The sequence below is a fragment of the Barbus barbus genome (genome assembly GCF_936440315.1).
Source record: "Barbus barbus genome assembly, chromosome: 10".
NCBI lineage: Eukaryota > Metazoa > Chordata > Actinopteri > Cypriniformes > Cyprinidae > Barbus > Barbus barbus.
Genome location: NC_136738.1, coordinates 18,453,213 through 18,468,326, shown reverse-complemented (window position 1 = coordinate 18,468,326; position 15,114 = coordinate 18,453,213). Strand labels below are relative to the sequence as shown.

The window sequence follows — 15,114 nt, the reverse complement described above, 5'->3', positions numbered from 1 at the left end:
TTGAACATATTAGTGTCATGATGGTGATGGTTCTAATAATAATAATAATTACTATTATTATTATTACCACCTTAATAGTAGTAATTATTAGTATTAAAATAAGGTGAGTATGAATACTTATAATTGCTAATAATATGCATCCTTACTGTTATTATTATTAATAAGATGAGCAGTACTACTTATGCTATAGTATGTAATAATAATATTTTTTTTATTTTAAATTAATTACTATTACTATTCCTATTAATAATAGTAATTATCATCATTATTAACTTAGTAGTAATTATTATTATTAATATAGGGTGAGTACTAATACTAATAACTGCTAATAATATGCATCATTACTGTTACAAATATTAATACATGTGTCTTTTAATACACATTAATAGTAGAAGTTATTATTATATGGTGAGCAGTACTGCTTATGCTATAGTACGCAATAATAACAATATTTGTTATTTTGAAATTATAAGTAATATTAGTTTAGTTTAGAGACCAATTCTCACTATTAACTAACTATTAACTGCAACTTTTGCCTCAATATATTCCCAATTTGCTACGTATTAATAGTCAGCAAGGTAGTGGCTTCACAGGAATTGACCTTACTAGACCTGACTTACGTTCTAGCGGGGTCTAGCAGGGAACTAGTACTCGCTGTTGTTCACCCATCCTGCCCTATTTCTGTAGCTCTATGGCTGCTGGACCGGATTAACAGAATCCCAGTCCAGTGCCGGAGCGCAGTAGCACTGAGAGGCTGTATCGCCGTAGCGATGTGCCAGGTACGCTCATGGGATTAGCTGGGAACGTGTGGGGAGTGATCTGGCACTGAGAGAGGGGCGACTCACAAGGGCTGTATGTGTACGAGTTACATGATTGTAATGAAACATGAACATATTTGACCTTTGACCCTACACTGAACCAAAGAATTGTAAGATTTATATAGGTAACTGATAGTAATGGTTTGATTAACAAGCCTTGCAATGAAGTGTAAGACTTGTTTCCTGTGTTTGACAACATGAACATATTGGCAACATTATGCACAAGATGCACTGCACTTGGATAAAGAATTTCTAAATAATTTAGTACACGACCCAGTGACCAATTGTTGTAAACGTATGCAACTTCCCACAATTCATTATATATTTATTATTTTTTCCTCAGAGAAAGAGGTTCTAACCCCTGTAACAACCATATTCATTATTTTGGGTTTTGTTTTTACAACATCAACAGCAAGTAATTCACACCATAATAATTTTATATTTATAAACACAGACATTAATGTGTTCCTTGATTATTTTCTTGTCTATCCATATAATCATTGATATTTTGCACAGGGCACTGACATCTGTCACTGAGAGGTCATTAAAACAAAAATATTTACATATAATTTAAAATGTGTGATATTGTAAAGCATTACATTCAGGTCAGAAACACACAATTTTCTTAAACGCTTACACGGAACCAATAGTGAAACTGTAGTGACCTGTCGTCTCGTGACGCAAGACTTGTCTAGCACTTGTGTAGTTGCCATGTTCAACCACTAGGTGGCAGAGTTGTATTCTTCGCCGAGCTCTCTGACATAAGCAATTAAGCTCTTTTGTTATTACAACGATTATGAAACACTACAGAATACCACAACATACAACACATACAAGTCAATTTGATTCAGTCTTAAAGTCATTCATTATGAATGCGCATTCTTAAGCATGGCCTGTTGCTAATAAAACAAATTCACTACAGAACAAAAGCTTAAATATAGTTCACCCAAAAATTTAATTAAACCTATGTTTCTGTCCCTCCATTGAAAGCCAATGCACATGTGTGCACATATTTAAGCTTAAGTGTTTACCATGTGTTTTCATGTGAATAAATGCCTAATTAAATCTGCTCATATAAAGTGACCATACCTCTTCACAAGACTTATAATTTGTCAACACCTTTATGACCTGAAGTTTTGATTTCCTCGACTTTCAATGAACCATCTCAGGTTTCATTAAAATATCTTAATTTGTGTTTCGCGTGAGCCTTATGAGTTTAGAACAATATAAGAGTGAGTTAATCATTAAATAATTTTCATTTTTGGGTGAACGATTGGTTTAAGGGTTTTCCACATTTAAATACTCAGCTGCTTGCAATTATAGAAGACCTCAAAATTCTCTCTTTAAGACCTGCATACATGCTGATGAGATGACTGTCCTGCATGTGTCAGATATAAAATTCTTGCTCTTCCTCCGCAATGCCTTCTTGACTACAATCATCTACTGTCACAATGCCATTGCTGTTCTGCAGCACTTTGTCCTGCAACACAACCTTCACATTCTTTGGCTGTGCTTTGTGTACTACACAAGGTGTGGATTTTGCAGAGATGCTCTGTGTTCTAGATGGCACAGGAGTCTGTCTTATAGAGGAGGCGTTATTATAGGTCAGATCAGCAAAGTCAAGACCTCCATCTGTTGGAGGAGCAGACTTGGGCCGCGGTGCTGGGGCCTTTAAATGAGGCCTCAGCTGTGGATGGGAATAACCTGAGACCACTGACAGGTCCACAGAGCTGCTGCTGATGGTCTGTCCCGTGTCCACATCCGTCTCTTCGGCTCCCACTAGGGTATCGACATTGACACGGAAAATTGGAGAGGCCATTGAAGAGAAGCAGCGAGGGCGGAAGCTTGTCGGAGAGGCACACGAAGAGCGGGACTCGTCTGTAGGCAGAGAAAAGAGGGACTGTGTGCGCTGGCCTGTCCATCCTGCCCGTAAGAGCTCCACATCCCTCTGGAGCTTCTCCATGCGGCCCTCCTGATTGCAGAGCGGAGGCGTCCTGGAGGCGACTGGAGACGGAAGGGTCTGGGTCCGCGAACGCGATGAGTTCCGGTGATAACGGCGATTTCGATAGGAGGCGGGCCCACGGCCGTATGGTGGAGGAGGTGGAGGGGGCAGCTCGGGTGGAGGAGGGGAGGTAACTGGAGGATCATCAGGAGAAATGTGACAGAACTTTGCAATAGTGTGCTTGCGGTAATACCATGAACCTTGAACCTGACAAAGTCAAAATGAGAGCATGAAATTATGTGCAGTTAATATGTTCAGAACACCATTTATGCCATTTAGTACCTATTTTTATTTGGTCCCAAATAAAGGTGGCCTTAACTTAGCGTGTATTTATTTGATACAATGCACTTCTTGTGTACATACATGTTTTTACATTGTACATATATTTAAAAAAATACCCGCATGTAATTACATCTGCAATTAATTTCTGTAATTACATTTATAATTACACTCTTGACCAATCTCTTACACCATAACCCGCCCTTAAACCCACCCATACCACCAAACCTGTCCCTAACCTTCCCGTATCCCACCTCAATAGCAGCAATAGTGTTTTGCAATACAATATAAACACAATAAGTACATTGTACGTTTTACTTTTTGATGTAAGTACATAGTAGTTAAGGCCACCTAATATAAAGTGGGACCTTTTAATTAAAATACTATATTGATAATCAAATTTACACAAACATTACCATTCAGAAGTTTGGAATGGGTATGATTTTTTTAAATAATGCTACCAAGACTGCATTTATTTGATGAAAAAATACAGTAAAAACTGTTAACAGTAAACCTCAATGTGTGATATTAAGGATATTTTGGTTAGCTTATGTATATAATACATTTGAAATTGGTCGCCATTTGACAATCTATGTAAATATAAAATCTGATCTTAAAACAAAACAAGTTAAGAACCAGCTGCTTTAAATCTTGAACTGTTCACATGGCAATATGATGAAAAACATGAATTCTTTGTGGAGAATTAATCTGCAGTGAGCTGTCAAAATAGTTTGACATTAAACAAAAATAGCTTGGGAAAGGGAGCCATGTTCCTGCAAATGCCAAACAAAACACAATGTGGAAATGTGGCTTTGATAAGGTATAAACTGTATACCTCTGTGTGTGTGTGTGCGTGCGTGTGTGTGTGTGTGTGAGAGAGAGAGAGAGAGAGAGAGAGGAAAAGAGGAAAATTTCTCTTTAAACTTAGCAAGCATTGTTGAGTGTGTGCATTAGAGTAACAAAGTGCCACTGTTTTCTGCTTCACACCTCACTGCACATTCCCTCCATCCCTCTACCTCTCCCTCGATCATTTTCCTCTGTTGCTTTATTTGGTTTTCCATCCATCTTTGAGCCTCTTTGTGCCCTTCTTCCTCACTGTTCCACTCACACATTTCCCACGTTTTCCACATTCATACATTTCTCTCATTATATGCCATTATATTCATTCTGTATGTACTATATCTCCCTCAAAATAGTATATATTTCCCTGTAGGGAAATTTCTGACTCATTGAACACCAAATATAAAATTGTCTTTGGTGAGCAAAAAAATTATAGTTTAGTAAAAATGTTGTAATAATTTCTGTATCTTATGCATTTACAATACCGTTCTAAAATTTGAAGTTGTTTTTGAAAATACTCTCATATTTATGTTTTCAACAATACAGTAATAACAGCAAATTTGTGAAATATAAAAATGTACTGTCTGCTTTTTTATTTATTCCTGTCACAGCAAAGACAAATTTTCAGCAGCCATTACTCTAGTCTATACCTCTGTCCCTGTTGTTTGCAAAACATGAAATGTTTCAGATGTTCAGCAGCAGATTATAGTCCATAAATTCTGAGGAGACTTAGGTAAAGCGAGAGAGCTTGTCTATACTGTATGTCTGTATATACAACCAGTTCAGCTCTTTTTTTTTTCATTTGAGACATAATGTATATTATGTGTGAAATCCTCTCTGTGCCATTTGGCACTGGTCAGCAGGGGTTGATTAGTAATGAGGCTGTAGTTGTGACAGAGAGCCAAACCTGCTTTGATCGCAGCTAATCCAGGTCAGGCAGAATTGACCTGTATGTGCTTGTGTCTTAGTTAATTTGGCTGTCTTTAGGTTTGTTTGAGTAGTTATTAGCAGCAGTTGTTTTCTACAGTAGCTAGGTAACAACTCAGGAAGAGAAGGTTGCACTGCTTCACTTTTTTCAATTTTGGTTTGTTTGGATTCTACCAAAACACCCTCAGGATGCCACTGCAAGAGATGCAAAGAATACCAGCTGCTCTCTGAAGGTAATTTCTGCAGAGACAACCAGTAATGAAAAACTGTTTCACAATGCAGCTTGCAGAGCATAATTACAGAGCTCAAATGTGATTTCAGAAACCTGAGTTATGGAAACATTTTCCTCATTATTTTTCTCCATAGGCATGAAAGAAAATTTCTGAATAAAGAACCCTAAGCCTTGAACCAAAGCAACTCTGAGATGAATCACAATACATTGTTCAAAATTAAAAGTATATATAAGAAAATCTAAAGATAAGACAAGGTTAAAAACTATGAATGAAGTACTCCATCCCATAGAAAATTTATAATTAATTTGGCTATTGTTACCTAGTTAGTACTAATTAATTTGCAAAAACCTCATCACAAGTTTGCAAAGTTTTTTTTTTTTTTTTTTTTAATAGTAAAAGGTTTCAAAAGGTGTATTGGCAGTTGATGCATAAGATATTGTGTTTTTTAAACCAACATTACAAATTTAAGTTATGTATGAATAATACATATTAATATTTAAATATATTAAAATGTATTTGGAAAAGTGCATTATATTTTTACATTTTATTCACCTTTTTGCCTTCACCAGCTGTCCAGTGGTATATGAAAATTATTTAGCACCAATATTCCACGTAGACTTTTTCATGTAGACGTTATGTAAAATATATATACTGCAACTTTCTGAACTCTTATTACAATACTCACATACTTTAGAACACTAGGGCTACTTCTGACAGTTCACTAAAAGAACATTCTTTGCAGTCATTGCTTTGAGATATATTTTCTAATAATATATTCTCTGTCTTACCTGTAGCAATATTTTATTCCCATCATAATCATTTGTTTGCCAGCGGACGTCGCTGATAGGCGTGCAAGGACATGGTAGCAGTGGCACAAGTTCACCGACATCCCTCACTCTGATCTCCATCACAGCATTTTCAGTGGGGACGGGGTTCTGGCCACGGGGCATCCGCTTGAATGATAGCTGGATTTCTGTTTCAGGGTTGGAGTGGACCACACAGAAGCAGAAATCCTCCTTCTTCTGGGCTAGCCTTCGGCGCAGGAGCAGCCTGTACAGACGCACCTGTTCGGTGTAGGTCTCGTAGCGACAATAGACTGTAAAGCGTACAATTTCTTTGCCGTAGTGCACCTGGCGAAGCGCCCATAGTGGTGTGCCCGGTGCAAGTGTAACAAAGTCCTGGCTGGCTGGAGAAAATGGTAAGAGCCCTCGTCCATTCACCCGCTCTGTATGGTGGTATCGCCATGGTGGGCATCGCAGCTGACTGTGGAGACGTTCCAGACTCTCTTCACCTCCATATTCATACTGTAGAAACAGGATTACAGCCAAGGCTGGCTGGTGCGATGGTGGTTCGGTGACGCGCTGGAGGCGGACCTTGGGCTTTCGAGAGAGACCACCTGCCCGTTCAGACACCCTGAAGAGGGTGAGATCAGGGTGGAGCCAGGAGAGGACCTGATCAGCGGCTTGCTGGAGCGTTTTGGCCTGACCGGGGTCAGTGATGATGTGGATAGAAACTAGGAAAGGATCTTGTAGGTCCCCCATGGACAAATCACCTAAAAGATGAGAAAATGATCCATAAACGTATGGCACTATACTGATTTAACATCATATATTACAATACGTTAATTATAGCAAGAAAATCTCTTCTTCGTTTTTGTGAAAAATATAAAAGTGAAACAGATTATCAAAAAAAAATAAAAAAATGTATGGTTGAGATGGGATTGTATGGAGGGAGATCTGAACGCAAGCTTGTGGTGGATTGTAAGAAAGGGGCTGGAGGAGCTGGCTTAATGAGTGAAGAAGTCCGGATATGTTACAAGAGAGAAGTTTCACAGGAAAATAAAGTTCTACATTCTAGTAAAAAAAATAAATAATGAGGTCTTTTTTAATTAAACACATGATTGCATAAATTGTTCACAGTAACATGCATTTAGAAATTATACAGGGTGAATTTAAATTTTATGCAATTAGAAAGTTAAATTGCGGGGGAAGTCCTAATGGTTAGAGAGTCGGACTCGTAATCGAAAGGTTGCGGGTTCGAGTCCCCGGCCGGCAGGGATTGTAGGTGGGGGGAGTGAATGTACAGCGCTCTCTCCACCCTCAATACCACGACTGAGGTGCCCTTGAGCAAGGCACCGAACCCCCAACTGCTCCCCGGGCGCCGCAGCATGGCTGCCCACTGCTCCGGGTGTGTGTGTGTGTGTGTGTGCAGTTTGTTTTTAGAACAAATTCAACAAATTGTTATTGTCATCTTCCTACTACAAAATTATTTAGAAAACCCCCAACTATATTCGTTTTTCAGGCTCCCTTCAATTTGAGCACTGCTGCAAACACACTTAGTTCTTCCATTTATTTGTATTAGGTGTATTAGTGTGTTACATGTTCTGCTTTATTCTGGCTTCAGGAGTCACTGTAAACCTACTTTGCTTTGGACTTCTATAAAGGAAAGAACAGAACGAAATAGAGAAAAAAATGGATTGGCTCTCAAGACTGAATGAAATCTTTTCATCCATGGACTCCTGTTCTGTAATCAGGCTGTATAGTGAACAGTGCAGCCTCATTAGTTGCATTAGTGGATGTTAGTAACCCTGGAGAAATGCTTTGGCTCTCTGTAGGATTTCTGAATAAAGTTTGCCCTTACACTGAACCTTTGACCATAGTGAGCCCTGAGTGCACACACATACTCACAAATATCCCTGAGCACAAAAGTACACAAAGACCCCCTTAACAAAGTGTTCAAGGAAAATGTGCCGTTTTATGACTGCAAAATGAGATCAATGAGAGCAGCAATTAAAGAATTTCATAAACGACTGTATTTATATGACGTGTGAAAACACATGAAGTTTCTACATTATGAGCAACGCTGCACAACATAACAAGCCCTTCAAACCCCCTTATTGATATATTCATCTCTCTGCCATACTGAGTGACAACAGCAGAAAAAATCTTTGAGATGTTATTATATTATGAGAAATATTGTAAAGCTATAATCATTCACGAAAAATAGCAGAAAGTGGCAGAACATGGACAGCTGCCTCTTTCTTTTTGCCTACTCTTTTTTTCTCACCCCAAACTCTCCTGACTCATGGGACCCGTCCCACTTTGTTTGTTGTTTAAGGTTGGGGGCACCAGAGGCCGAGGGAACGCTATGCTATTACACACTTACACACAAAAACACATTCACGCAAGTAAACACTCTTCTCTAGTTGCACTGCTCTCTTGCAGGTGTAACTGACGCACATCTGACTTCAATGAAGGATCCTTTCAATTGATCAGTGTGGAAAAACCAAGCAGTGTGTTCACTAGGCAAAGGTACTTGTTCAGACTTAAAAACACATAATACAGTCTCTATTGTACAGTACGACCTCTAGAAACACGCATATGCAGACAGACTTACAAAAGACCTAATGTGATCCAGTTATTCATGCTTTAATTACCAACAGCTTTCAGCTGGAAGAAATTAAATGTCAATGTTAGGGCATTGCCCTGCAGACACATGGTTTATTCAGACACTGTTTACAGGACACTATTTATAAGAAACAGCATAATTTAAATGATTACTGGTTCAATTATGAGGAGAAATCACAGATATGAACTTAATCACATTATTTGATAATAATGCAACTAACACGTCAAGGGTCAACTAAAGCAGACACTGATCTTTAACATGGTTACTTCAAATGAAACAATAAAGCAACATCTAAACCTTAGTGAATTCTCAATAAGATCTTCTGTAGATGTCTGACAGAAATAAAGTCAGTCTGGTTATTAATAAGTGGAGCTAGTGATGCTGTGTGTGGGGTTGTTTAATCAGATCTTGAGAGATTTAATGTATTTTACTTCAGTTGATTTAATCTAAAGGCCTTTCCACACTGAGCGCGAAAAAGCAAAAACGACGCACGGGAATAAAACAATAGCATATGGATGCTTCCACACAGACCGCGAACATTCGCGCACCGAAAAAGCAAATGTTTTTTTTTTCGTCCAGTCCGACGAATCTTTTGAGTTTCGTCCAATAAACACGGGCCGTCCAATAAGATTTGAGCATTACATCACATGACCAGAGCAACTGCTGTATTGAGCACGAGCGTAAAAACACTGACGTAGAGGACTTTTTCCGCAAGAGAGTAGAGTGAACGCCGAGTTATTGTTATTGTTGGTATTTAGGAACAGACTATTCTCACGTTTTTTATTCAGAATAACATATTAATTCTCCACTGAATCATGTGATCTGACGAGCACCGTCCATTTTCTTCCACGAGGGCGAGTGTTTATGAGTCAGAGCTGTTCATCTAGACCTGTCAATCATGTAATCATATCTCTTGCCCTTCCTTATATAAAAAAAGAGAGAAATATTTTTCTACACATGAAATAAGAAAGCAAATAGACCTATAATTGTGAAGATAGGTTTTCTGTATATGTTTTTATGCAGTTTGTGGTATTTATTTTAACAATAAAGGATGTTTATGACACATGACAAGCGATCAGTCTATTATAAAACGTGCAAAGAGTGCATGTCTGCCTATTATAGAATCAAAATCCATTTTAGATTATTACAAGCACTAAGTGCAAATAGCGATGGATTCTATTTACACCAAGTGAAAATAGCAGTATTTTTTAACGATATGCTATTTACACTAAGTGCAAATAGCTATAGATTCTATTTACACTATGTGCAAATAGCTATAGATTCTATTTACACTATGTTAAAATAGCAAGATTTTCTGCTATTTATACTACTTATTGCAAATAGTGGCAATTATCTGCACCTCAGTATTGTAGTACATTATAAAACAGTACGCAATAATAACGTACTCAGTGTAAATTATAATTTTAATTCAAATTTATTAAATGGATGCCACCTTATTGGGACAATAAAGCCCTCCCTACACCTACCCTAACCCTACCCGATACTTTATTTTCAACTTTTTGATATTTTCCTTAATTTTTATTGAAAATAAATGCCTTTATGATGCGATATGAGATTTGAAAAGGCAGAAAAAAATGTTTGGCAAAAGGTGGGCTCGAACTCGGGTCGATCGCGTCAAAAAGCATGCGCCTTACCATCTACGCCACTGAAACTGATGTTGAGCTAGCTTCTTTTTTTATTGTTGACTAACCCAATCACACGTTAGTGGGCGGAGTTAGTGTAAATGGCCTTTGCCAACAAGATGGGCTATTTGCACTTAGTGTAAATAGACACTCCGTAATATTTTTCAGCTAGAATTTGTGAATTATTATAAGGCAAACTAAAACTATGTGAAACTACTGTAAATTATCTATTCAAATCCTAATTATTTGAAGTACCATCTTACTAAGTTTGATCTCAAACTTACTAAGTTTGATAAGTTGAGTTTATGTGTATATTTTTTCTGTCTATGAGAGGAAGCTCTGCATTCATTTAGATTCAAGAAGCCTCGATCACTCTAAACCATCTGTAATCTTAGTTGAGTCTGTAATGGAATGTAATCTGGCTGTTTGAGACTTAAGCAACCAACATTAAATAAGACACCATATTTAGCACCAGCTTAACCACCCCTAATATACACTCCAATCTGGTGCCGTTCTAGCACTGTAAAAACCTGCAATTATTACTTTAAGTGGCTACTTCTCTTTGATTAAACGATTTGTTGGTGTAAGGTTGATTTTTTACTTAAAATTAATTTAAATGTTACCACATGAAGCCCATTTTTTTCAGTGTAATAAAGTGTCCAGAGCTATAAAGAGGCGAAACAGATTTCAGAATATAACAGAATATGCACTTGATTTGTTAGTGACAAAACAAAGATATATAGAGGAAAGTATTGTGCACATGGATACAGAGAAAATCTGATGAGCTGCAGAAGTGGTAAAATGCTGACATGACTGATGATGCAGCATTAAGCAGTTATTCATGGCAGCCTTTCAAGAAAGCATAATGTCATATCGTTAAAAAAGAGACAGAATGCAGAAACAATAAGGGGAAATGTGGTGGAAAAAGTGAAAAACAGATCCATGCAAAGGTGCTCAGACAAAGAAAAGACAATGGAATAGAAAGTATTTCAATTCTAAAGAACTCCATTTCTAGACACTATCACCTTCATATCTAAGCAGGATGAAATATAAATACATATTATTCAATACATTTATTTTGTTTCAAAATTGTTGAATGTTATACTGTAAACTGCACCCTGTCATTAAATTATTATAATTTTTTTCATATGTGAGAACAGATGAAACAAATGCTAATTTAAGCATTTTATTCTCTCTCTTCTTCTTCTTCCCACTAGTTCTCCACATCTCCCATTATTCCTCAAACCATCTCATTCTGTTTTCTTAATTTTCTATCCCTGAGTCCACATTGAACCACTTCTTCCGTCTTACACAGTTTATTATGTGGTGTCCTTGATGAGCTCTAGGTTTTAGTGTGTGTGTGTGTGTGTATGTGAGTAGGTGAGTGTGTCTATATGTGAGTGGGTGAGTGAGTGAGAGAGTGCTTCCTGCACTGTCACTGGGAGGAGTGTTTCCTGCTACCCAGATTAATGGGCTAATATTGGACATTAATCCCTCCATAGGGAAACAGACTGGGCCCGACGCAGCCACGGGGAAAGGTCAGCCCCAGACACACACACAAGCAGGCACTCACACACAAACAAGCGGAGGTGTTAGAGCTCTCGAAGCACTTCAAGCAGCGATTTCCTGAACAAACTAATCTCACTGTCACGGCAACAATTGTCAAGTGTTTTAACTGACAGAAATCTTGTACTTCTAAATTGTAATGTGCTTTTCGAAATACATCTGAATCCACAAGCAGCTTTAGAAAGAATAGTCTCTTATAACCCCCCCAATGAGCACGAGGTGGAAGAGGAAAAGGGATTCAAAGGACATTACATATGGAGAATATCTGTTTGATTAAGGCATGTTTTGTTTGAAAATTGATCTGAACTGCATAAAGGGAAATATAAAAAACAACTGGCATGTACTCACTGCTTGCTGATGACATAAGACTGTAGTCAGACCTGAGAAGAGAGTGAATGATAGAAAGGGGAGAGAGGAACAGAGAAAGACTTTTGTTAGAGACTGTTAGAGTGATTTAGAATCCCAAGGTTTCAAAGGAAGGTCCTACATCTGGATAAACAATCCTGGGTGTCATGGTATATAGTGTGTGTTAGAGTGTAGTAATGTCTCTAGTGTATTATGCACATATATATGTATAGGTTATAATCAAAGATTGTGTCTTGCTGCTTTGTGTCAGAAACCTTCTATTCTCTCAGCTCATCGGTTGATGAGGAAGGTAAAAAACAAAGTATAAGACCAATTTGACATATTTCATAACTTATGCACATGTGTCTTACATAGTGACCCAGTCATTTAGTTTCCATTGTACATGCTTTTTGTCCTTTTATCGCTCTCTGGTCAATCTTTTTCCTTTCCTCTGTCTTTTTCCTGTTTCTCCGGTAGTGAAAACAGTGTAACAGGGTATTAAATTCTTTTTAAGAACAGGGAAATTCGACGTAGTTAAACTCAAATTTTGAATGTTCTAATTTAATGCTTTAATAGTATGGTCTGAACTGGTATGTGGTGCATTGGTTCAACACTTCTGTTTACAAGTTTGGGATCAGTAATATTTATTTATTTTTGGAAAACTTTTATTCAGCAAAGACACATTAAATTGCTAAAAAGTGACGCTAAAGGCATTTATAATGTTACAACTGATTTCTATTTCAAATAAATGCTGTTTGTTTCAACTTTCTATTCTTCAAAGAGTCTTGAATGAATCATGTTTTCCACAAATATATAAAGAAGCACAACTCCAAACTTTTGAGCAGAGTGTAAATACTATGGTCTATACTTTGCATTTAACAGTAAAAGCACTTTTATGTGCTTCTATGTAATACTTATGCTAATACAAATAAAATCAACAGTCTATAAATGTGGTCAGTCATGTCAATACAGTGAATCTCATTTGTTTTATGTTTGCTATTCCTGAATCAGTGAGTGCTTTGTAGTTTTCTGCATGTTGTTCACACTTAAACAATGCACTCTCAAGCATCATTAGAAAACATCCTTTTTGAAAGTCTCTGATTTACTGCCATCTGTGAAGTTTACAGTTACTGATGTTAAATGAACTAAATGAGGATATTAGCCACAGAACATCTGTTAGCTCTCATTAAGAACCAAGACAGCCACATCACAACCAAATCTGACATTTGCAACATTTATTTATTTTAAACAGTTATCAGTTATTGTAAGTCGCAAATAAAAAAAAAGCATGGACGATATTCAATATATGTGACCCTGGACCACAAAAGCAGTCTTCTTAAGTCGATGGGGTATATTTGTAGCAATAGCCAAAAATACACTGTATGGGTCAAAACTATTCATTTTTCTTTTATGCCAAAAATCATTAGGACATTAAGTAAAGTTCATGTTCCATGAAGATATTTTGTCAATTTCCTACAGTAAATATATCAAAACTGAATTTTTTATTAGTAATATGCATTTCTAAGAACTTCATTTGGACAATTTTAAAGGCAATTTTCTCAGTATTTAGATTTTTTTTGCACCCTCAGATTCCAGATTTTCAAATAGTTGTATCTCGGCCAAATATTGTCCTATCCTAATATCATATCCATATATCAATGGAAAGCTTATTTATTCAGCTTTCAGATGATGTAGACATTTCGATTTTGAAAAATTTACACTTATGACTAGTTTTGTGGTCCAGGGTCACATATTTACATAGGAACAATAAGTCCTTCGTATTATAATTACAGGATCAACCACACATAACACATTTTTGGGTCAGATGAATTTCTAAGATGGTTATGTACATTTCGAAGGCAAGTTTAAAGGTACTAGATGATGTATCTTAATGGTTAAATGTGGTCAGATTACAGGTTGTAGTTCAAACTCAACAAAGGATAAGCTATCACCATTTGAGCTTAAACCCCATGGTTGCTCATGGTTTTACTGTAAGTGGCTTTGGATAAATGCATCAGCTAATTGAAGAGTTAGGCCAGTTAGGCCAGAAAGGTACCAAGGCCATTTTCTTCAGAACAAAGCATATCTAAAGACATAATATTCTAAAGCAGATATACTACCATACAAACACACACACAGGTAACATGTTCTGAAGAAGAGAGGATAGTCTACTATCCTACTAAATCACCATACCTACACCAACAAGACAGGACAGCCATTATGATTTGACATAGCCTACCTATAAACAAACCAGGATGCATCTTTTCATCGTTCACAGCTGCAATCACAGAATGATGGTACAGATCACACATGACTTTGAGATAATAGAGTTAAATCTTAGGTAGAGAGCTGCTGTCAGATCTATGTGATTAGTATATTGGCTACTTCTGTCACTCTCTTGTGCTAAAATGCCTAAGCAGCATGCACTAATAGCTCAGCTCATTGGATTTCCAGCTACTTTTCAGTAGTAAATCTCTGCGCCAGATGTCTTGGGTGTTAATACCAAACAACAGATGGTTAAATAAGAAATGGGCCAAATGAGGTAGAAACAAAACGAGAAAACTTCAAACAAGCGAGCTGTCTAATGGTTTTATGACCTGCGCTGCTCAGGTATCAGAATCATCATCAATGATTCACTTGAAATGAATCAGATTCTTTTAAGCGCGTTGATATTTGTAGCATATTGGTGTCTATCCTAATTACTGCATTATAGCTATATTCCCTATCCTATGTAGCCTATTTCATTTTCTTTGTTAAAACAAGCCTGTTTATCAATACCTACCCTCCGGTCTCCGCTCCTGAATCAGCGCACTCATCTTCAACTGAATTCTCCATCTCTGGTGAAAGTGACAGTAACTTCACATGCCTCCCGTTTTCTCTTCTGCACTTCAACGCTCACGTACACTGCACAAAATGAAGGCGACGAAACTTGTTCAAGCTTGGATGAACAACCCACTCCAGTAACGGTGACAGGCACAGTTAATAGTGACACGCCAGAGTCTGTCTGATCCGGTTCGTTCGTGAAGCTTGTGCGTCACCGCCGTTCATTCACT

The 15,114-nt window shown here is 37.3% G+C and overlaps 1 protein-coding gene across 3 annotated transcripts; it reads right to left on the bottom strand.

The window, feature by feature from the left end:
* Positions 1 to 1,109: 1,109 nt before the first annotated feature.
* fam124a (family with sequence similarity 124 member A) lies at positions 1,110 to 15,105 on the bottom strand. 3 transcript variants are annotated; one of them, XM_079427851.1, is made up of 5 exons: positions 14,844 to 15,083; positions 14,301 to 14,339; positions 12,065 to 12,096; positions 5,888 to 6,651; positions 1,125 to 3,027 (listed from the first exon to the last, which is right to left on the bottom strand). In XM_079427851.1, exons 3-5 carry the CDS (start codon positions 12,078 to 12,080, stop codon positions 2,206 to 2,208), a joined length of 1,602 nt encoding a protein of 533 aa, XP_079283977.1. In that variant the 5' UTR covers positions 12,081 to 12,096; positions 14,301 to 14,339; positions 14,844 to 15,083; the 3' UTR covers positions 1,125 to 2,205. The 3 variants fall into 3 exon arrangements, with proteins under 3 accessions (XP_079283975.1, XP_079283977.1, XP_079283976.1); XM_079427849.1 differs by lacking the exon at positions 14,301 to 14,339 and having other exon boundaries at positions 1,110 to 3,027; positions 14,844 to 15,105; XM_079427850.1 differs by lacking the exons at positions 12,065 to 12,096; positions 14,301 to 14,339 and having other exon boundaries at positions 14,844 to 15,003.
* Between the last annotated feature and the right edge of the window lie 9 nt (positions 15,106 to 15,114).

Coding starts and splice junctions, on each gene's coding strand:
- fam124a (XM_079427849.1), bottom strand. CDS start 14,896: ATGGAGAATTCAGTTGAAGATGAGTGCGCTGATTCAGGAGCGGAGACC. Junction 12,097..14,843: donor TCAGGAGCGGAGACCGGAGG/GTAGGTATTGAT, acceptor CTCTCTTCTCAG/GTCTGACTACAGTCTTATGT. Junction 6,652..12,064: donor TCTTATGTCATCAGCAAGCA/GTGAGTACATGC, acceptor CTCATCTTTTAG/GTGATTTGTCCATGGGGGAC.